At 49.8% G+C, this 23,129-nt stretch overlaps 2 protein-coding genes and 1 long non-coding RNA gene across 28 annotated transcripts in view; 2 read left to right on the top strand and 1 right to left on the bottom strand.

Moving 5' to 3' along the window:
* Positions 1-6,093, top strand: part of CLUAP1 (clusterin associated protein 1) — a 43,586-nt gene extending 37,493 nt beyond the window's left edge. For 2 of the 3 annotated variants that reach the window (XM_039477845.2, XM_003928466.4), the window contains 3 exons: positions 361-416; positions 696-752; positions 3,701-6,093. In XM_039477845.2, coding sequence (XP_039333779.1) covers positions 361-416; positions 696-752; positions 3,701-3,847 — 260 coding nt within the window. In that variant the 3' untranslated portion in view covers positions 3,848-6,093. The remainder of the gene's footprint in view (positions 1-360; positions 417-695; positions 753-3,700) is intronic. The other variant, XM_039477846.2, reaches the window with a different exon arrangement.
* A 3,863-nt stretch (positions 6,094-9,956) lies between these two features.
* Positions 9,957-23,129, bottom strand: part of NLRC3 (NLR family CARD domain containing 3) — a 38,423-nt gene continuing 25,250 nt past the window's right edge. For 12 of the 13 annotated variants that reach the window (XM_074381665.1, XM_074381673.1, XM_074381672.1 and 9 more), the window contains 11 exons: positions 20,334-20,417; positions 18,516-18,599; positions 17,777-17,860; positions 17,261-17,344; positions 16,796-16,879; positions 16,263-16,346; positions 12,295-12,378; positions 11,541-11,624; positions 10,806-10,889; positions 10,304-10,387; positions 9,957-10,047 (listed from right to left, as the gene is read on the bottom strand). In XM_074381665.1, the coding sequence (XP_074237766.1) occupies positions 9,957-10,047; positions 10,304-10,387; positions 10,806-10,889; positions 11,541-11,624; positions 12,295-12,378; positions 16,263-16,346; positions 16,796-16,879; positions 17,261-17,344; positions 17,777-17,860; positions 18,516-18,599; positions 20,334-20,417 (931 nt within the window). Of the gene's footprint in view, positions 10,048-10,299; positions 10,388-10,805; positions 10,890-11,540; positions 11,625-12,294; positions 12,379-16,262; positions 16,347-16,795; positions 16,880-17,260; positions 17,345-17,776; positions 17,861-18,515; positions 18,600-20,333; positions 20,418-23,129 lie in introns of those variants that run through there. The other variant, XM_074381668.1, reaches the window with a different exon arrangement.
* The window catches only part of LOC104651487 (uncharacterized), a 72,916-nt gene continuing 60,156 nt past the window's right edge, over positions 10,370-23,129 (top strand). For 9 of the 12 annotated variants that reach the window (XR_012512686.1, XR_012512687.1, XR_012512685.1 and 6 more), the window contains exon 1: positions 17,846-18,825. This is a non-coding gene — a long non-coding RNA (uncharacterized LOC104651487). Of the gene's footprint in view, positions 18,826-23,129 lie in introns of all 12 variants that reach the window. The other 3 variants (XR_012512696.1, XR_012512690.1, XR_012512691.1) reach the window with 3 other exon arrangements.

The following is a 23,129-nucleotide window of genomic DNA, read 5'->3' as shown; positions in this document are numbered from 1 at the left end:
TGTGTGAGAGACAGAATCTCATTCTGTTGTCCAGACTAGGGTACAGTGGCGTGATCTCAGCTCACTGCAACCTCCACCTCCTGGTTTCAATCAATTCTCCTGCCTCAGCCTCCTGAATAGTTGAGGCTACAGGTGTGAACCACCATACCTGGCTAATTTTTTTAAAAAAATTTTGTAGAGATAAGGTTTCATTATGTTGCTCAGGTTATCCTCAAACTCCTGGCCTCCTTTCTCAGCCTCCCAAAGTAGGATTATAGGCATGAGCCAACACGCCTGGCCAGAAAACAAATCTTGAATGCTATTTCCTGCTTTATTCTCCAAGGATTTTTTATGACTTCTTCATGCTTTTGTTGTTCTCAGGAAGACCTGGTAAACGCATTGTGGGCACGATGCAAGGTGGAGACTCCGATGACAATGTAAGTCTCCTGCTCCCTTCAGCGGTTCTGTGTATTGTGGGCTTGGCTGTCCCCATAGATGAGAGTGGCTGAGTTGCTGCCAGCAGCCAGGGAGCCGTCTGTGGTCAGCCCGGCCGTGGCTCGATGTGTGGCAGGGTTTGGCCTCGTGAGGTTCTAGACTCTTCCTGGCTCGTGGATGGCTCATTTCTTTTCAAGTGAATGTGCTTGCTCTGCTTTTTTTTTTTTTTTTTTTTTTTTTTTTTGCCTTCTCACTGTTCTTTCCATTCTCGCTTTCCAAAGATGGAAGCAGCACCAGCTCTGTTAGGTAAATGCAAGACTTCCAGCTCCAAGAAGCAGGTTGGTTTTCTGTTCTGCCTCGTGCGTTTGTGGGTGTCTGTCAGCCCTCCCAGGGCCAGTCGGGGGCCTCTCCCTAGGAGTGATGCTTCCTTTATCCTCAGCAAAAAGCCTCTCGAAAGGGATCCCACAGTGAGAGCAGGATCACTGAAGGCCCCTATGGTAAGGAGGAGGCACAAGCCCTAAGCCTGGAGATGGGGAAAACTGAGGCTGGGCAGTTCTCAGGCCCTGGGCTGTAATCTAGAAATGAAGGAGGACGCCAAGGGCCTGGCTCAGGACCAGCCCTCTCCCCTACTCTGTACTGGGGAAGGAACAGGGAAGCAGTGCTGTCCCCAGACCAGGCCCTCGGGCACCGGGCATGATGAGGCTGAGATGGCAGGTTGCCTTGAATGGATAACTCACTGGAGCACTTCACCAGAAGGGGAGCCTGGGGATCTTCGTGGGGGGTCCGGTCATTCACGGCTATGCTGGCCATTACTCAGGCCTTTGTTCTTTGTTGCCATCCCTGGAAGTGCTGCTCAGCTTACACAGCAAAGAGCAGCTAGACAGAGTGACCCCAGGCTGCTTCATTGGTGGGTGCACCCGTGCCTTGTGGCACTAGTGGCCGCAGAGATGGAAGCAGGGCTGTATGTTCTTGCACACAGATTTATGCACCCGCAGCTGGTGCTGCCACGGAATTCACTGTGGGGAGAGGCTGCCCAGACTTGCCGGCAGCATGCACAGAGATGGGCCTTGAATTCACAGGTCAAGGTCTGTAGAGAAGCAGAGAGAGCACCTAGAAAGTAGCTTTCTTAACAAGCTCGGGCGTGGATGGTAAATAGCTTCTCTCCATCTTGCCTACCCAAGACAGAAGCTGAGGGAGTCTAGCATGGGCACTGGGGATTCAAGGGCAGCACTGCCTGCCTCTTCCTCAGGGTTTGCATTCTCTCTTCTCAGAGAGAATGTGTTGCAGCTGAGCTTTATTCCCTTTTGGTCACTTGTTAATTTTGAGGAGGCTGTATCCATGCAGCCCTCCAGGCACAGGGTTCCGTTATGTGTTTACTCAGCATCCAACACATGTCTGTCGAGTGCCTGCCAGGTGCCAGTGCTATCGTGGATCATGGGGAACACAGCAGGGGGCAGAGACAAGCCCCTGCTTCACAGCTGGCACCACAGCAATAACGATGGATCAGGGCTCATACTGTTAACAGGAGGGGACAGCTTCAGGGGACAGGGAGTGACAGGGACAAAGGAGGGAGTGGCATCTTCCATGAGGTCAGCAGAGGGCTCTGTTGGTGTTTGCGCAGGGTCTGAGTAGAGGGAGCGAGCACGTAGATTGGCAGCACCTGGGCATGTGGATGCGCTTCTGACGTCAAGGAGCAGAGGGAGCTGGCGGGACTGTGGGTGAGCGAGAGAGGCAGCAGGGGCTATGCAGAGCCTTGAAGGGTGAGATGAAGACTCTGTGTTTTATCTGAGTGCGAGAAGACCCTGGAGAATCGTGAGCCCAGAAGGGCCAAGAGCTGACCTCCATCTGAGAGAAGCCAGTTAGGAGGCACATGCAGCCATGGAGGTCACAGGTGATGGTGCTTGGCTGAAGGTGTGGCAGCAGAGGTGTTGAGAAGTGGGCAGGTCCTGGATCTGTCTCTAAGAACCATCAGGTTTTGTGAATTGATTAGACAGAGGCTATTAGAGAAATGAGGGTGCCTGGGCTGTGGTATAATCAACAGAAAGCAGTGTTTCATTTTCTGAGATGGGGCCAACTTGACAAAGTGGCTTGGAGGGCAGATGGAAAGTTTGGTTTTGGACATGGACTGTGACAGCCACATGCTAGAGTTGAGTAGCCAGGTGGAATTTAAGTCTGGAGTTTAAGGACCAGGTCTGGGCTAGAGATTGAATTTTTGGAGCCACCCATATTTGGATGGTATCTAAGCCAAAGGATAGATGTGACTGCCTAGGGAGAGCAGGTAGAACGAAAAGAGAGGTGGCCCAAGCTTCTGAGCTGCCTCTGCCCTGCAGAGGCTGGGGAAGAAGGGCAGGCAGGGGAAGCTGACGGGATGTCGGCAGTGAGGGAGGGGGACGTGGACTAGAGAAGGGGCCCTGGGGGTTGGAGGAGATTGGTTTTAAGGATGAACGTTTGATTCCACAGCTCAAGCAAGTTGAGGCCTCGGAATCTTCCCACTCCAATGAATGTTTCAGTCTTAACAAGAGCAGTCCTGGGGTCAGTGGTTGAGAGCCCCGGGGATCTGAAACGGCCATGAGGGGCACCGGTGCAGACAGTGAGTTCAGCAACTCACTCAGGAGGTCTGTGTGAGGGGAGAGAGACAGGCTAGAGCAGCTGGAGAGGAAGGTGGGAATATGTAATGGGTTTTTTTTTTTTTTTTTTTTTTTTCCAAGAAGGAAATTACAGCATGTGTGTGCACTGGCGGGAATGATCTAGATAGAATGACCAGCCATCCTGGTTTACATGGGGCGCAGGACCTGCCATTTTAAAGCTGAGCTGAGTTGGTTGCACTGGATCTGATGAGGAGGGAGAGGGTGTATCTTTTACTTATCTCCTTATACCCGTGCCTGTGTTGCTTTCCATCCACAATCTGCAAAAAGCCAAAACAGGCCTCCCTTCCCTCTGTCCAAGCCTTTGCCCTCCTTGCCATTTGTGGTGGGGAGTCTCTGGGTCCTGTGGTCCTCAGTGCAGATCCAGAGTGCTTCTAGGACATTGTAGGAAGGCCAGCCCCTGCAGCGCCACAGCCAGATGCACCTGGTGTTTGAAGGATTCTGGTTGAATGATACATTCCAGCTGGCAGAACATTGCCTCATTCCCATCCGTATGCCATCCCACAGCCTGCCTGTCACTCTGCCAGGGCCTCTTCCTTCACACGGGGGTGCTGCTATAGAAAGGGAAGCAGAGAATCCTAGGACAAGATGTCAGGAATGAAGTGGGGCCCCCTGTTGTGTCTGCCATCTTTTTCCTATAGGAGGACTCGGAGGACAGTGAAATTGACATGGAAGATGATGATGAGGATGAGGATTTGGAAGATGAGAGCATTGCTCTCTCGCCAACCAAGCCCAGTCGAAGGGTCAAGAAACCTGAACCCCTGGATGACAGTGACAACGACTTCTGACCTTCTTGCCAAGGGACCCAGGCAGATTAAAACCCTCAGATGTGTAGGTAAATGGGAACTTAGAAGGTTAGGAAGGTAACGCCTGTTTTGTTCGCTAAGCTGGCTGGACTCAATGAATACTGAAGCAATACTTATTTCTGCTTTAGCCTTCTGTTTGCATTCCATGAAGCTTAAATAAGAATTGAAACAAATCTAAGTTGGTTTTTCTTTTTCACCTTATTTATCTCCTAAAACTCGAGGAATGTGTGTGTTGTTAGTGATTCACATCCACGGGACAAAAACTCAAGGAGAAATAAGAGCTGATGCCGCGCAAGTCTCGGCTGCCTTTGATACTGTACATTTTCTCTGAGAATCTAACAGACTTGGGGCTGGAGCTTGGCACTGGGACTTGTGTTCGGAATGGTAGAGGAACATCCGGCTGTTAATCACTTGAACAGTTTAGAACATTTCCTGTACATCAACTTTTAATTCTAGCCCTTAATTCATTTTGTAGTCTTATTTTCTTTCTTCTGCATGTTCACCATACCAAGCATTAAATGTATTTTAATAACTAAAATTTGCTGAAAGAAGGTGAGCTAAAGTTAAATGAAAACTGACTTTCCTTGAAAATCAGGCAGTAGAGACAGGCTCCAGATGAGGAGTACTCCATTTTCTCTCTGAGTCCAGTTCGCCTTCCATTACAGCCACCTTCATGTTTCCACAGCTGGTACTAAGTTTGAAAACTCTGGTGACCTGGGTTGCCCTCGCGGAGCTTCCAGACTCCCATGGCAATGACAGCCGGACACTTCCTTCCCACCAGCCAGGGTCTCTCTAAAGGAGATTTGTTTTGCCTAAAGTGTGGCAAGCCATTAGTGCACAACACAGGGACTAAGGCAGGTTTCCTCCAGCTCACTACCTAAGTGTGTCTGTAGGGGAAGGAGACAGTTAAGTGTCAGCATAGGTTCCTGTTTCTGATTTTATAAAACAGCAACACAGGATTGAATTAGGTAGAGTAGTAGCTCTAGAAAAATTTTTCTATTGTAAAATTAGAAGTGGAGTTTGTTTTTTTAGTATAAAAAGTACTTAGCTGGGTGTGGTAGCAAGCACCTGTGGGCCCAGCTACTCTGGAGGCCAGGATGGGAAGATCACTTGAGCCCAGGAGTTTGAGACTAACCTGTACAACTAGGTGAGACACCATCTCTACAAAAAAATTTAAAAATTAGCCAGGTGTGGAGGTGCATGCCTGTGGTCCCAGCTACTCAGGAGGCCGAGGTAGGAGGATCATTTGAGACCAGGAGGTAGGAGGATCATTTGAGACCAGAACGTTGAGGGTGCAATGAGTCCTGATCGTGCCACTGCACTCCAGCCTAGGCAACAGAGTGAGACCGTCTTTAAAAAAAGAAAAAGAAAAGCATGCTGCTTGTAAAAAGCATACAGTAGGCAGGGCACAGTGGCTCACACCTGTAATCCTAGAACTTTGAGAGGCCAAGGCAGGTGGATCACCTGAGATCAGGGGACCAGCCTGGCCAACATGGTGAAATCCCATTTGTACTGAAAATACAAAAATTAGCTGGGTGTGGTGGCACATGCCTGTAACCCCAGCAACTGGGGAGGCTGAGGCAGGAGAATCCCTTGAACTCCAGAGGCGGAGGTTGTAGTGAGCCAAGATCACACCATAGTACTCCAGCGTGGGCGACCGAGTAAGACCCCATCTCAAAAAATAAAAAAGTATACATTATAAAGAAAAGCACAAACAATTTTTTATTATTTTACAATTAAAAACTCGGAAGACTTCTGAAGTTACTTATCTTTTAATAAATGTATTTAACACCATATTTCATATTATTAAATAGATTTTACTTAAAACTATAATTTTATTTGTACCTGTCAGATATAAATCCTTATTCGGGAGTTCACAAGTATGATAGGATAGACATCAGTTTTAGGAGATTGTGACAATTATTTCTGTCATCTTTGCTTTTTTTCCTCTTTCTTTTCCTAAATTTTAAGATTATTCCTTTAAAAAAAAAAAAAAAAAAACAGCCAGCATTCATTGAATTCACCAGTAGTTTGAAATGCACTGTATTGTAAATGATACATTGACAGGGAAGCCAGTGTGTTGAAGCCATGCCAGCCACCTCAGATGCCGTGGCTTTAAGATGCCGTAGCATCACTCCATCTTCTTGGATGTTATGGATTTGGTTTGCCTGAATCTGACTTGATGTCTGTTTTGAAAAAAACATGCAAATAGAGTTCTATTTTCCTTATGTGATATTTTCTTCTAATGTACTTTAACACAGAAGCCTAACCTGAGCTACAAAGAGCCCATCCACAGACATAGGCAACAGCTGCAAAGGGTGTTTCATTGTGCCACCTGCTTCTAGTTCATCTGTTGGTGAACTGACTTTGTGCAAAGTCTCACCGTGTACAGTAGCACTGCCTTGCTTGAGCAAGGAAGTTTCTGTCAACAGCAGGCTTTGTGTACTTGATCATTTTCATTAAAGTATTTCAGTTAATAGTGACCCACTGTAGAATGGATCCAGGAGTCACATAGGTGCAAGTGCCTTGTGACCTGGCACCATGTGGTTTTGGCCAAGTAACAGAGCACACCTCCGAACCTGAGGAGGATGGTTGTGATTCGGTCAGTGAAAAACTAGCAGGCCACTGCTGACAATTTTTTTGCTGTATAATTAGAGGACTTCCTAAAATGCTTTTAAAAATGTGTATTGATGGAAACTACAAAGCAATTTTTCAGATACTCAATTTTTATTGGTACTAGTTACCAAAAACAAAGTCCTCGAACTTCTGATGGGAAATCTAAACTATTGTTTCTCTTTTAACATGAAGAATAAGGTCGGGCGCGGTGGCTCACGCCTGTAATCTCAGCACTTTGGGAGGCCAAGGCAGGTGGATCACGAGGTCAAGAGATCGAGACCATACTGGTCAACAAGGTGAAACCCCATCTCTACTAAAAATATAAAAATTAGGTGGGCATGGTGGCACGTGCCTGTAGTCCCAGCTACTCGGGAGGCTGAGGCAGGAGAACTGCCTGAACCCCGGAGGCGGAGGTTGCGGTGAACCGAGATCGCGCCGTTGCACTCCAGCCTGGATGAAAAGAGCGAAACTCTGTCTCAAAAAAAAAAAAAAGAGCCGGGCGCGGTGGCTCAAGCCTGTAATCCCAGCACTTTGGGAGGCTGAGGCGGGTAGATCATGAGGTCAAGAGATCGAGACCATCCTGGTCAATATGGTGAAACCCCGTCTCTACTAAAAATACAAAAATTAGCTGGGCATGGTGGCATGTGCCTGTAATCCCAGCTACTTGGGAGGCTGAGGCAGGAGAATTGCTTGAACCCAGGAGGCGGAGGTTGTGGTGAGCCGAGATCGCACATTGCACTCCAGCCTGGGTAACAAGAGCGAAACTCCGTCTCCCAAAAAAAAAAAAAAAAAAAAAAAAAAAATATATATATATATATATATATATATATATATATATATATATAAAAATAAATAGATCCCTTTTGTTAGCACTTTAATATCAATGTCACTTGTCTGGAAGGAAATTATATTCATTTAGGTGAGCAACACACTACATAAATATCACAGCTGTTAGACCCAGGGGACTCTCAGGTGCTAGAATTGAGGACTCCTTTAATTGGAAGGGAGCTATAGGGCCTTCATCTTACCTATAAGTCCTTTCTGTGTGGACATGAATTAAATTCTTCTGTTTTGCTCTGATGGGATTTTTGGGCCAGCCAGCTCTGGTGCATCCCTGAACTCCCTAACCATTTCAGACAGCTTGAAGATGTATGATCATTATTTGAAAAGGGAGAGAGGAAGGACTCTGTGTTTTCTCCACCACTTTGGTTCCTGAGGTTTCTTCAGTGTTAGGTTTCTGTGGGGTCCAGCTTTCTCCATTGTTTGGCTGTGCAGCTCTCTCTGTGTTCTGCCAAGCTCTTCACTCAGACAGAAACGATGCAAACCAGCAGGCAGTGGGGCATCACCTTAAAATCACTGAAACAGCTGTCAGTCTAGAAGTCTATGCCCAGCACAAACTCATGAATACTGCAAGAGCCATTTTCAGATTTCCCCCTTTTACAAATAACGTTTTGTTTGTTATTTCCCAGCTAGTACAAGTGATCTAAATGTTCTTTATAGCAGACTTTTTCCTCCAGTCTAGGATCCAGCCAAATATCTTGCATTAAGGTATAACTCTGCTAAGTTAATTCACACTATCTGCAACCTTTTGTGTTTTTCATGACATAGATGTTTCTGATGAGGTCAGGCCTTTTATTCTGCAGAATATCCATCAGTTTGGATTTTTCTAATTGTTCCTTCATGATTAGTATCAGGCAAACGTTTTTTGACAAGAAGACTACATCAGAGACGACTCTGTGGTGCATCAGACTGGGGGCACATGATGTCCATTTTTCCCATTATTAGCGATGTTCAATTCTGTCACTTCTGTTCAGGCTGCATTGGCCAGATTTTAGATGAAGGTACCTTTTTACTTCTGTAAATTAGGATTATCACCTTCGTGGGTTGCTATTTTGAGACTGTGAGGATATCATCTTCCCACGTAGGCCTGTATCCATGGCCTTAGCATCCATGATGATTCCGGTCTGGATGCTCACTTTTGAAGAAACATTTTAAACAATAGTGTGATTCCTTTCAAATTCAAAAGTGATCATTGCTTTATAGTCTTCATAAACATTTTCTGTGGTTCTTTAATTGATGAGAGCTGTGGTGTCCATTTGGATTTTTTTCCTTCCAACACAAACAGCTGTGGAAATTCGTGCCACATAGAAGCTCAGCTTGCCTGTCTCCATAGGGAAGCTGTGGCCACAGCAGTGGCTTTGGAAGCCTACTAAGGAATGATATCACTGCAGAGCACAGTGGCTCATGCCTCTAATCCCAGCACTTTGGGAGGCTGAGGTGGGTGGATAACTTGAGGTCAGGAGTTGGAGACCAGCCTGACCAAATATAAAAATTAGCTGGGCATGGTGGTGCACACCTGTAGGCCAACTACTTGGGAGGCTGAGGCAGGAGAATCACTGGAACCCAGGAGGCAGAGGCTGCAGTGAGCCGAGATCTTACCATTGCACTCCAGCCTGGGTAACAGAGAGATTCTGTCTCCAAAAAAAAAAAAAAAAAGACGTCACTGAATACATTGGATGTGCTATTGATAACCAATGTGCCAGACTCCAGATAACATGTGCCAGGCATCGCCCACATCTTTGATTTTGTAGTGAATAAAAGATGGGGCCAGGAGTAGCCCACACCTGTAATCCCAGCATTTTGGGACGCCAAGGCTGCTGGATCACCTGAGGTCAGGAGTTCAAGACCAGCTTGGGCAACATGGAGAAACCCCATCTCTACTAAAAATACAGAAAGTAGCCAGGCATGGTGGTGGGCACTTGTAATCCCAGCTACTGGGGAGGCTGAGGCAGGAGAATCACATGAACCTGGGAGGCGGAGGCTGCAGTGAGCTGAAATGGCACCACCGCACTCCAGCCTGGGTGACAAGAGCGAGACTCTGTCTGAAAAAAAAAAAAAAAAATCAATTCTCTTGTCTCTTTTTCTAGAATCCTAGAATTAAAACTTTCAATTTTCCTTCACAATTTTTCCATAATTTTTTCATGTCTGTAAGCTTGATGCCCTAAAACCTTCTTCTTGAGAAAAGAAAGAAGGGTCCCCTCTGTCGCCCCTCCCAAACGCATGCTCCTCACAGACTTGAGTTGATTTTAACCAGGTGAGTGGAAAGGGGCAGTAATCAACATTTTTAAGAGTTGGGGGCATATGAAGTCCTCAGGTTGTAAATAAGCCGGAACTAGCCTCCTGCAATGCTGAGCTTTCAGGCCTTTGTCCCCTAGTCCCTTGGTGGTGGCCCCCTCCCTTCTCTGTGCTGTAGCAGAGTACCCGTTGGCCCCTGCCTGGACCACTCCTGCCACCAGGAGAGGGGCTCACGATGTCCTTTGGCAGCACCTCTCCTTCCGTGCGGAGCCCAGCTCTCGTGCTGAGTGAGCAGCGTTCCCAGCTCCCAGGAAGGTCCCCAGAAGTTGCCGTTTCTGTTCGAAAGCTTCCAGCTGACTCTGCCCGTCCTCCTGCTCCATCCAACAGGAACTCATTTTGCTCACATTTCAACAGTGCACGTGGGAGCATTTGTCTTGATGGCCTCTGAGATCATCCTGGCCCCAGAGTCTCCAATGTGGTTTCCCTGGAGACTAGAAGAGATGGATTAAAGCAGGGCTGGAAGCCTGCAGGTTCTCTTTAGTAGAGCAGATCATCATGACAGAAAATGCAGTTTGTGCTTCTAGGATTCCTGCCATGGACAAGGCTGAAGATGGCTCCCCTTAGACCAGGTTTCCCTGTAGGGCTTCTGAGGGGTCTGGGGGTCAGCTGGCTCTCAGACCTGGGCAAAAGGCAGGGTGTGACCTGGAAACAGTTATAAGGGCGAGCAGGAAGGGCAGGTGCACTCACTTGATATGCTGGAGCCTGTGGTTTCCAGACAGTGCCGTGGCAACGAATATTGCCCCGTCCATCCCCAGGGAATTCTCTTGAAGACTAGCCAGAGAAAAGATGGAGCCACCATGGTGAGCCACTGGGGCAGAAGGAAACACCCAGGAAAGCAACACTGCATTGTCTGGGGGCAGTAACCTAGGCTGATGTGTCCACAAGTGCTGTGGCAACTGTAGGTGGCAGATGACCCTGGAGACAGGTGTCTACGCGTGGCCAGATCGTCCCACCCTAGTGCCATGGAGGATGTAACACCATAAATGCAGATGGGAGTGACTTCTGACTTAAGCTGAGCAGACGAAACAAACCCAACTGCAGGGGAATGTGGACTATATTAATAAGTCTGATTATTTATATTCAGAAGGAAGTAGCTGCAGAGGAAATTGGGAGCATTTTATCCCACCGGGGAGGACCCAGCAGAGACTCTGCTGTTCCAGGATGCAGGTAGGTCCCTCCAGCCACTTACTTGAGTCTCCGGAGACTGGAGTTTACCTTCAGAGCATTCGCCAGGGCTTTGGCTCCAGCCACCCCGATGGCATTTCCTCTTAAGCTGTCGGGAAAGACAGGAAGCCTAAGGCATGGGTACAGGCTGAGAGGTGATCCTGAACCCTCTTCAGGTGGGCTTGGGGCTACTTGGTAGAGGAAACAAGGATTTTAGCAGTCACAGGAGGCCAGGGCTATGCCTTCCTCACTCCGGGGCAACAGGGCAGAGCTGGCTCTGGGAAGCAGGGCACATAGGAAGGGGCATGGCTGGCCCAGCCAGATTAGTTGTTGAAGCCTTCCTCCACTTCCATTCCAAACAGAAAAGCGAGGTTGAGACAGGAGAGGCAGCCCTCCATCTGGGCAGGTGCCCAGTGCCCACAGCAAGGGCAGGGATTCTGAGGACACCCCTGAGCCTCAGAGCTGTAGCCTTACCCCACGACTTTGGATCTGCTCATAGAACAAGATCAGCCACCCCGGGACCCATAAACCAGGCCTCTAGACGTGTCCAGCCTGGCAAGGCCAACCTGGAGAGGAGGGCAAACAATAGTAACTCCCAGGGAAAGGCATGAAGTGGGGCTGGGAAGCTAGCACACTTGCCTTGAAATGATCACTAGGATGATTTGTGAGTTGCCTGTAAACTTTGTCCCCGTATCTATTCATTGAGATTTCACTGATTTCTTTTGGTTTAAAGACCGTAGCTGGAGAGTGGAATACTTACTCGAGAATCTCCAAGGTTCTGTTCACAGCCAGGGCTTCCCCTAGCACCTGGGCACCCGGAGCACCAATGGATGCCACCTGGAGACTAGGGCGGGGAGGGCGCCATCAGTGTGAGCCAGCTAGGCCCAACTCACGCCCTTCCCTTTCACCACCCCTTGACTCAGAGCGGAAAGTGGAGAAACAGTACTGAGAGTTTCTGGCCAGCGAGCGCCCTGTCTAGGCACTCCGTCTGCTACCTACACTGTTGCCTAAGACAGAGATCTGGATGCGAAAGATAGGAGAAATAGAGGCTCTCCCTGGAAGGGCTCCGGGAGACTGCTCCCTGTACCCGCTCATTGCTCTCCTCTAGGTGTTTGAATTGACTTATAAACCTTCCTTGACTTATAAACAAAAATAACGTCTAGGCTGGGTAAAGTGTCTCACGGCTGTAATCCCAGCCCTTTGGGAGGCTGAGGGGGGCAGATAACCTCAAGTCAGCAGTTTGAGATCAACCCGTTGCTACTAAAAATACAAAAATTAGGCTGGGTGTGGTGGCAAATTCCTGTAATCCCAGCTACTTGGGAGGGCCTGAGGCTGGAGAATCACCTGAACTCAGGAGGCAGAAGTTACAGTTGGCCAAGACTGTGCCACTGCACTCCAGCCTGGGCGGCAAAGCAAGACTCTGTCTTGGAAAAAGACAAACCAAAAAGACATCTAACATGAAAGGATGGTGAAGGGGCCAGGCTTCCTGGCTGCCACACACATCTAGGACTTACTAGAGAGCAGTGAGGGCTGTGTTGACCTTCAGTGCACGGGCCACCGCACATGCTCCGTCATCCCCGATGTCGTTCTCCTGTAAACTGAACACAGAACGTGACCCCTTCAAGTGCATGGGGCGTAGGGAGCATTCTAGCAAGGGCATGCCCCCCTGGGACCTGCTAGGTTTCACAGACTACACACACCATAGACATAGACTCCCAGCGTTTCCCTGGGGATAACTACCCTCCCTCCGTAGCACACAGAGGGGTCTGTGAACTGCCAGGGGCAAGCAGGAAATGGGACACATGGAGTGACTGTCAACAGGGGCTTGGGACACAAAAGGGGATGCTTTTCATGGCCAACCAGAAAATGAACTTAAAGCCCTCAATCCTGGAGCTTTTTTTTTGTTTTGTTTTCTCTTGAGACAGGGTCTCACTCTGCCACTCAGGCTGGAATGCAGCCTCAACCTCCCCAACTCAAGTGATCCTCCCACCTTAGCCTCCTGAGAAGACTGGAGTACTTACTAGAGACTGGGACTACGAGCACAGGCCACTGTGTCCAGCTAATTTTTTTTTTTTTTTTTTTTTTTTTTTTTTGAGAGAGTCTAGCTCTATTGTACAGGCTGGAGTGCAGTGGCACGATCTCGGCTCCCTGCAACCCCCGCCTCCCGGGTTTAAGCCATTCTTTGCCTCAGCCTCCCAAGTAGCTGGGATTACAGGCACCCGCCGCCATGCCTGGCTCATTTTTTGTACTGTAGTAGAGACAAGGTTTCACCATCTTGGCCAGGCTAGTCTTGAACTCCTGATCTCGTGAGCCACCCACCTCAGCCTCTCAAAGTGCTGGGATTCCAGGCATGAGCCACCCCGCCTGGCCCCAGCTAATATTTTTATTCTTTGATAGAGATGAGGTCTCATTATGTTGCCCCCGCTGGTCTTGAACTCCTGGGCTCAAGCAGTCCTACCTCTGCATCCCAAATTGCTGGGATTACAGAAGTGAGCTACCACGCCCAACCTCCTTGGCCATTCTTGCTAATTAGGGTTTTATGTCATTTTTTTTCCTTCTAAATTGGAGGAAAATAGTAGGCCCTGGAGCAGTGAATGACTGAGGTTTGCTCAAGTGCATGTTGGTATATTTAAGGCTAAGAGCTGTTTGCATTCATTATTTTAACAGACATTTGAGTGTGGCAGGGTGTGGTGGCTCATACCTTTAATCCCAGTGGGAGGCTGAGGTGGGTGGCTCACTTGAGGTCAGGAGTTTGAAACCAGCCTGGCCAACATGGTGAAACCCCATCTCTACTAAAAATTCTAAAACTAGCCAGGAATGGTGGAGGGCGCCTGTAGTCCCACCTACTAGGAAGGCTAAGGAAGAATAGCTTGAACCTAGGAGGTGGAGGTTGCAGTGAGCCAAGATCATGCCACTGCACTCCAGCCTGGGCAACAGAGTAAGACTTTGTCTCCAAAAAAAAAAAAAAGTTTCACTGTGTCTCGTGTGCTAGGTGTTGAGCAAGGCCGCAGGCCCAAGTCGCTCTCTTGAGGTTCACATGGGAAGATGTGATTAAGTGAGCAGTTACATCAAGCCAAGTGCAGGCTGCAGGGAAAACCCAAGCGGTGGGTGGTCACAGAAGGCTCCCCAGAAGCAATAGGTCAAAACCCAAAGTGGGGAGCAGGCCTGGCTCAGCTAAGGAACCCAAACAAATTGAATTAAGTTCCTGGGGGAGTGAGGAACTAGTCCAGGGAGGGACAAAGGAAGCAGATTTTAGGGGTCCCAGAAGCCACCCAGAGGGGCTGTATGTACTTTACTCTGCAGGCCCTGGGCAGCCATTCAAGGTTGGCACCCAAGACGGGGACAGAGCTGCATTCTGGAAAGGTCTGTGGCCAGGAGTGTGAGAGGATGGACTGACGTGGAGGCTGCCACAGGGATGGAGGTGAGCAGTGCTGATGGCCTGTGTGGTGGCAGTGGAACAGAGGGAGTCGGGTGGGTGGCAGGGACACAGAGGGGACCCAACAGGACTTAACAATGAATAGGAAGCAGGCGGTGGCCAGGCACAGTGGCTCACACCTGTAATCCCAGGTCTTTGGGAGGCCAAGGTGGGAGGATTGCTTGAGCCCAGGAGTTCAAGACCAGCCTGGGCAGCATAGTGAGGCCCCATCTCTTAAAAAAAATTGTACATATTATTTTTAAAAATAAATTATAAGCCAGGTGCAGTGGCTCATGCCTGGAATCCCAGCACTTTGGGAGGCTGAGGTGGGAGGATCACTTAAAGGTCAGGAGTTCTAGACCAGCCTGACCAACACAGTGAAACCCGTCTTTACTAAAACACACACAACACACACACACAAATTAGCCAGGCATGATGTTGGACATCTGTAGTCCCAGCTACTTGGGAGGCTAAGGCAGGAGAATTGCTTGAACCCAGGAGGCAGAGGTTGTAGTGAGCTGAGATCACACCACTACACTCTAGTCAGGGCGACAGAGCGAGACTCCATCTCAAAAATAAAATAATAAAATAAAAATGATAGAAAAAGAGGTGGGAGGTGAGAGTGAAGACATTGTTTCTAGCTTGCATAGTTGGTTCCATTCATGAGATGGGGAACCAAGAAGCACGTTTTTGGGAGAGAGAATGTGGGGAAACTGCACCCCTGCAAAACCCTCAGGGGAGGTGCTGTGGGGGTGTCGAAGCTCAGGTCCAGGGCTCAGGAGAGAAGTGAGACCCCAAGGGGGACTTGGGGAAGGGGTGTGGATGCGCAGGTCTGGGGCTCAGGAGAGAGGTGAGACCCTGAGGGGAGGTGCAGAGTGAGTGTGGACGTGCAGGTCCACGGCTCAGGAGAAAGGCCTGGGACACAGATAGGAAAGTCGTTGGGACTTTGAAGGTCATTGGAGCCCTGGGAGAGGAGAGCTCCCAGAAGAGAGATGTCAGGCAAGGGAAAATGGCATGGGACAGATCCCTGAGGAGCACTGTGCTGAAGAGGTAAACAGAGGAAAGGAGGGCAAGACCCAGTCAGAGAGGACATCCTAGAAGCTAAAAGAAGAAATGCTCAAGGAGAAAGGCCAATGAGCCTCCAAAGGTTGAACCTAGAGTTCCTATAGGCCCCAGCGATCCCACTCCCAGGTATATCCACCCAGGAGTAGGAAAGCTCACATCCACACAGAAACTGGAGCCCCAATGTCCACAGCAGCACCATTCCTAACAGCAAAGGAGGAACAACCCAATGTCCATCAACTGATGAATTAAGAAATAACAGCTGTCTAACCATACAGTGGATATCATTCAGCCTTACAAAGGAAGGACATACTGACACAGGCTACATCATGGATGAACCTCGAAAATCTGACACCAGATGAAAGACGCCAGCCACAAAAGGCCACATGTTATGGGATTCCATTTTTGGCCACATGTTATACAATTTCATTTATATGAAATGTCCAGAGTGGGAAGATCATGGAGACGGTGGTTTAGTGGTTGTCAGGGCTGGGGAAAAGGAGTATGGGTAGTGAGTGCTGATGGGGACAGGAGTTCTTTTTGGGGTGATAGAAATGTAAAATTGATTGTGATTCTTGGGTCACTGAATACACCAGAAACCAGTGAATTATACACTAATTCACTGCAACTTGTGCCTCCTGGGTTCAAGCAATTCTCCTGCCTCAGCCTCCCGAGTAGCTAGGATTACAGGCATGCACCACCACACCCGATTCATTTTTGTATTTTTAGTAGAGACGGGGTTTTGCCATTTGGCCAGGCTCATCTTGAACTCCTGACCAGGTGATCCACCTGCTTCAGCCTCCCAAAGTGCTGGGATTACAGGCGTGAGCCTCCATCCCCAGCCAATGTATTTAAAAGGCAGATGGATCAAGGACTGAAATGTGCCCGCTGGCCTTAGGGAAGAGGAGGCTGTGTGCCAAGGGTCACTGAATTGAGCCTCTGCCTGCTGGGCACCAAGTTTTCAGATTCCTCTGCCCCCCACAGTCCCTGGTCAGGCCAACTTACTCTAGGCTGGTGAGGCTCCTGTTGAGCTGTAGTGCTTGTCCCAGCGCCTGGGCAGCGCCGGCCTGGATGAAGTTCCACTGCAGGCTGGACAGACACAGACACACATACATGTGACTACGTGGCCCTGGGGCAGAGCCAAGGGGGCTTTGATGGCAGGGTTGGAATCCCTGCAGGATGTGGCAGGAGAATTCCTGCAACCCCCACCCAGGCTTAGTCCCCAGAGGGTCACGTGTACTCCCTGGTTAGCCATGGTCAGAGGGCTGGGGACTAAGCAAGGAAAGACACCGCCAAATGGCCCCTGCATGAAACCCCATGGGCACCTGGAGGCCCGGCTGTGACTACCTCTTAACACTTGTCTGTCTGTGGATCAGGAGAACACAGGATGGGGCACAGCCTGCTGGCAGCAGGGCAGCCCCTGAGACCTTTGCAGGGGGTGCCCCCAAACCAGGCTTGGCCTGTACATTATTGGTTTGGGTGGAGCCCCTCAGCTCTGCAGAAGGGATACACAGCAGGGTAGAAAGCTGCAGACTCACTGAAGGGAGGTGAGGGCACGGTTTTCTGTCACTGCCACTGCAATGGCCTGGGCACCCTGGTCGTGGAGGAGGTTTGCTGTCAGGCTAGGAGGAAAGGAACAGGAGCAAGTGAGCCAAGGGGGCTGACCATGAAGGCTCCGGTCCTTGGTCACCAGGGAATTCAGGGCTCGATGCCAGGTCACTGCCAGGATGTGGGGGAGCTTCCTGGGATGCACTGTCCAGTGGCATGGCCCCATCCTCATCCATCCCCACCAGGTGAGGCAGATGGTGTCACACCAGCATCACCCTCCTGCAGTTTATGAGAGTGGGGGACTTGCCACCCGATGCCAGATTCCTGGCTGCGCCCTCCCCAGCCAGCTCCTTCTCCAACCCTGTGATGTGGCGAGGGGGCCTGTCAGCCCAGGGTCAGTGTGGGTGTGACCATGGAATGAACAGCCTTCAGAGGCACAGGCCCCTGCCACGTACTCCAGGTTTTTCAGGGTGCTGTTGGCACGGAGGGCACGCGCGATGGCCTGGGCTCCCTCAGGACTGATGGAGTTTTCTCGAAGGCTGAAACAAAAGACGAGCTTATAATCAGGCGAGGACGTATCTGGCAGAGCCAAGACCAGGTGTTTAGGCTTCTCGAAACCCAAGAAACCGCAGGTGGGGGACGTAGTGTTCTGTACAGTCTAGGCTGAGGTCTGAAGGGTCCGATGCCAGCTAGCCAGTGCTAGGCCAGCCAGGCACCCCCGCTGTAGGACCATCTACAGTATAGGGAGTGGACAGGACAACAGGGCCCCAGAGGTGCAAGGGGACAGGAGGCTGAGCCTGCATCTGCGAAGAGAGTGGCAGAAAGGCCAAGAGAGCAGGAAGAGGGCCAGGCTGCCAGGAAGGCTTCCTCAGCCATAGATTTCCCTGAGACAGGCTTCCCAGCGCCAAGTCCCTGCAGACAGGCACCCAATCAAAGAAACGCCCTGGTCAGAGAGGGCGGCCAGGACCTACCTGAGGCTGAGGAGGGCCTGGTTGGTGCAGAGGGCCCCCATCAGTGCTGCCACTCCCGCGTCACTGATGGAATTGCTCTGCAGGCTGTGGACAGAGGAGGAGGCGCCCTGGGTGTGGCCGTCCCAGGACTCAGAGGGAGCTGCCCTGTCCAGTCTGGGACAGGAGGCACTAGGTTCAACAAGGAGTTGGGGGCCCCAGGGACAGTGGTGCCCACACTGCTCCTTTCCTCATCCCTCTTTACTCTCCCATTCTCCCCACCTTCTAGCCCCTGCCAGGTCAGGGCAGGTGGGTTTAGCACAACAAGCCCCCAAATTCAAACCCTCCCTTGATGTGGCTGGACCGAGACAGCCTCGGAGCAGGGTGTGTTGGGTCTGCAGCCCCTAGAGGGAGTGGCACAGCAGGTTCCCCAAGTGTAGGCGCAGCGCTGAGCTCTCTTGCCCCCGACCAAAGCTGCTGCAGCTGACTCCCTCTCCAGCCACTCATGCTGGCTTCTCGAGGGCACTTGGAGCTCATCATTCCAAACACTCGAGACCCTGCCCCAGCCCCAGCCCCAGCCCCCACTGTCTAGGGAAACAGAGCCAGTGGGGCAGGGGAGACTGAGGACAGTGTGTGCCCAGGGTTGGTGCTGACAGGGAAATGGCCCTGGGGGACAGCCATTTTTCAGGACTGCCAGCCCGCCATCTACTGGAAGGAGAACCCAGGGGGAATTGTCACCCTGGCAGGGGTCAGGTGGACTCACTCCAGGCTCTCCAAGCCCTGGTTCACCTTCAGGGCCTCAGCTAGGGCCATGGCACCTCCATCACCAATACTATTACTGGAGAGCCTGCAAGAGAAGGGATATGGATGAGCCAACTTCCGGGAACTGCCAGGCAGGGCTAGGTGGAGGGATCAGGGTCAGGGAAGCCCTCATGGGAGGGTTGTCTCTGTTGTCTCTAGGGTGGCCAGTGCAGTTTGTTCTGCCTGAGGCCTGTTGGCTGTAGTCTCTGCAGATGAACCACCTGTTGCCTGTAAAAAAAATCAGAGTGGCAAGGAGGGTCAGCCCTTTAGTGGTAAGTATTTTGGGGACTTTTTGTGAAGATGGTGAGGAAATGTTTTCTTCTGCCTTCTCAGGTTGAGGTTCACCCAATCCTGGGAATCCGAGTCTCTATTCTCCTGAGTTAAGTGCTTTGGAGTCCACAGCCAGCTAACCAGTACCCACACATCCATCCATCCACTCACCCATCAGTTTATCCATTCATCCACCCACTCATTTATAAATCCATCTGTCCATTCTTCCAGTCATTCATCCATACATCCACCTACCCACCCACCCACTTACCCATTCATCCATCCTCTCATCTACCCATCCACTCATCAATCCGCTCACCTATCAATTTGTTTTTCCATCCACTCATCTACCCATCCATCCATTTGTCCATCCATTTGTCCATTCACCCATTCATCCACTCATTCATTCAGCCATGTGTCCATCCACTTATCCACCCACACATGCATTTATCCATCCATTCACCCACCCACCCATTCATCCACTCATTCAACCATTCATCTATCCAGTCACCTGTTGATCCATCCACTCATCCATTTATCCATCCACTCACCCACCCATCCATCCATCCACCCATTCAGCCATCTATTTATCCACTCATCTACCCATTCATCCGTTCATTCACGTACCCACCCATCCATCCCTCCATCCATCCATTCACTCATTCATCCACTCATTCATTCAACCATCCATTCATCAGTCCACCCATCAACTCATCCATTCATCCACCTATCCATCCATCCATCCATCCACTCATCCATCCATCCATTCAACCATCCACCCATCTATCCATCCATCCATCCATCCATTAATTAAACTATCTGTCCATTCATCCATCCACTCACCCATTCATTCATTCACCCACCCTCCCATCCACCTATGCACCCATCTATCCATCCACCCACTCATCCATTTATACATTCATCCATCCATCTATCTACCCACTCATCCATCCATCCATCCATCCACCCACCCATCCATCCATTCACCCATCCATCAACCCACTCACCCATCAGTTCATTTATCCATCCACTCATCTACCCACCCATCCATCCATTTGCCTATCTACAGCCCATCCATTCATCCATCTGTCCATTCAGCCATTCATCCAGTCATTCATTCAACCATCCATCTATCCATTCACCCATCCATCAAGCCACTCATCCATCCATCTACTCATCCATTTATCCATTCTTTCACCCATCCACCTGCCTACCCATCTACCCCTACCCACCCATCCATCCATTCATCCACCCATACATCCACTTAACATCCATCCATCCATCCATCTATCCACTCATCCATCCATCAACTCATCAGTTTATCCATTCATTCACCCATTCGCCCTTCCATCTATCCATCCACCTATCCGTCAGTCCATTTAGCCACCCACCCATCCATTTATTCACCAATCCATCCATCCATTCATCTTTCCACTCCCAGGCTCAAAAATATTTGTGCTGGGTCGGGCATTGTGCTGGGCACTGAGTGTGGCCCTTTTATATATCTCACATGAGCTCCTTCAGACTCCTATTCTGCTTCAAGGCATCTGCCATCCACTGGGCTCCCGTGGGCCCAATGCTGTTCTTCTGCAGGCTGTGGGAGAAGAGAGCGATCTTTCAGGAAGGCTGGTCAAAGCCATTCCCAACCCAAGGACAGTTCAGGTTCAAGGTCAGGGACAACTAAGGTGCCCTCTTCATTTACTGCAGCAGGTTGGAGGGGGGCTCTCCAGAAGGGTCTTTGGATTGTTGCCTAAGTGATGATAATAGACCGACATTACTATGTGGGCGAGTAAGGGCGAGGGCAGCTGGGCCTCCCTTGCAAGGGGCTAGAAAGCAGAGATCAGCAGGTGCTGATAATGCCCACCAACCTCCTGAGTTGGGACCTCCATGGACAAGTCTCTCTGGCCCCTCACTCGCCAGTCTGCCTCCCATCTAGACCAGCAGGCTGCCTCCCACCCCTCCCTTGGGAGACCCTGGCTTAGGTTCCTCTTCTGAAAAAGATACTTCCCTCTTGTACTAAATCTGGGGAGGGAGACAGCACAGGAGAAACACTGCCCTCATTCCACAGGACAGACAGGCAGAACCTCTCCTGTGTGAGGCTCAATACAAATCTTTTAAAATGGCAAATCTTTTAAAAATCTTTTTTTCTAGCCGGGCGCGGTGGCTCAAGCCTGTAATCCCAGCACTTTGGGAGGCCGAGGCGGGTGGATCACGAGGTCAAGAGATCGAGACCATCCTGGTCAACATGGTGAAACCCCGTCTCTACTAAAGGTGCAAAAAATTAGCTGGGCATGGTGGCGCGTGCCTGTAATCCCAGCTACTCCGGAGGCTGAGGCAGGAGAATTGCCTGAACCCAGGAGGCGGAAACAACAATCTTGGCCAGGCGCGGTGGCTCAAGCCTGTAATCCCAGCACTTTGGGAGGCCGAGGTGGGTGGATCACGAGGTCAAGAGATCGAGACCATCCTGGTCAACATGGTGAAACCCCGTCTCTACTAAAAATACAAAAAATTAGCTGGGCATGGTGGTGCGTGCCTGTAATCCCAGCTACTCAGGAGGCTGAGGCAGGAGAATTGCCTGAACCCAGGAGGCGGAGGTTGCGGTGAGCCGAGATCGCGCCATTGCACTCCAGCCTGGGTAACAAGAGCGAAACTCCGTCTCAAAAAAAAAAAAAAAAAAAATCTTTTTTTCTTTTTTCTTAATGACTACTGCAGTAGGGAATGTCTTTTGTAAGGGTTTGGAGTCATCTCTTTGAAATGTAAATATTAAGGAAAATAGAGTCCCTCTCTCCCTGCCTTCCTGGGAATTAGGCTAGGCCCCTGGCTTGAAGCTGTAAAGTACCTGGGTTTCATAAAGATAAAAGAAGTTTTACTTTTCCTTTGGATAAAGGCAATTAGGGACCACAAATGGCCACTCCAATTATCTGGTGTATTTAGGATAAACGGCAAATGGTGCTGCCTGGCCCTCTTGCCTGAGGAGGAGGGTCCTATCTGCTTGGTTCTAGGTCACACCTGTAATCCTAGCACTTTGGGATGCCGAGGTGGGTGGATCACCCACATCCTTGAACTCCTGAGGTCAGAAGTTCAAGACCAGCCTCGCCATCATGGTGAAACCCCATCTTTAAAAAAAAAAAAAAAAAAGAAATGCGAACTTTCTGTCTTTACACTCTTGTTGATGGGTTAACTCTGATGCACCTTGCAGTCAGTTTAATGTTTATCCAATAATAAGATTGTTGTTTTGTTTTTTTTTTTGAGACGGAATTTCGCTCTTGTTGCCCAGGCTGGAGTGCAATGGCGTGCTCTCGGCTCACCGCAACCTCCGCCTCCTGGGTTCAGGTAATTCTCCTGCCTCAGCCTCCTGAGTAGCTGGGATTACAGGCACGCACCACCATGCCCAGCTAATTTTTTGTATTTTTAGTAGAGATGGGGTTTCACCATGTTGACCAGGATGGTCTCGATCTCTAGACCTCGTGATCCACCCACCTCGGCCTCCCAAAGTGCTGGGATTACAGGCTTGAGCCACCGCGCCCGGCCAAGATTGTTGTTTTCTTTCCTACATTTGTGGAGAGGATTTTCTGGGTTGGCAGGAGGTATCTCATATAGATAGATAGATAGATAGAGAGATAGATAGATAGATAGATCTCATATAGATAGATAGATCGATACATATAGATAGATAGATACATAGATAGATTTGAGATATATATATATTTGAGATGGAGTCTTGCTCTGTCGCCCAGGCTGGAGTGTAGTGGTGTGATCTTGGCTTATTGCAACCTCCGCCTCTCAGGTTCAAGTGATTCTCCTGCCTCAGCCTCCCAAGTAGCTGGGATTACAGGCACATTCCACTACACCTGGCTAATTTTTCATATTTCTAGTAGAACAAGGTTTCCCCATGTTAGCCAGCATTGTCTCGATCTCCTGACCTTGTGATCCACCCGCCTTGCCTTCTCAAAGTGCTGGGATTACAGGCATGAGCCCCCCACCCAGCCTATTTTATTTTATATTTTAATTTTATTTAATTTAATTTATTAATTTATTTATTTTTTGAGACGGAGTTTCGCTCTTGTTAACCAGGCTGGAGTGCAATGGTGCGATCTCAGCTCACCGCAACCTCCGCCTCCTGGGTTCAGGCAATTCTCCTGCCTCAGCCTCCTGAGTAGCTGGGACTACAGGCATGCACCACCATGCCCAGCAGATTTTTTGTATTTTTAGTAGAAACGGGGTTTCACCCTGTTGACCAGGCTGGTCTTGATCTCTTGACCTCGTGATCCACCTGCCTGAGCCTCCCAAAGTGCTGGAATTACAG

The sequence above is a fragment of the Saimiri boliviensis genome, chromosome 12, assembly GCF_048565385.1.
Source record: "Saimiri boliviensis isolate mSaiBol1 chromosome 12, mSaiBol1.pri, whole genome shotgun sequence".
NCBI lineage: Eukaryota > Metazoa > Chordata > Mammalia > Primates > Cebidae > Saimiri > Saimiri boliviensis.
This window is presented reverse-complemented; position numbering and strand designations above follow the sequence as displayed.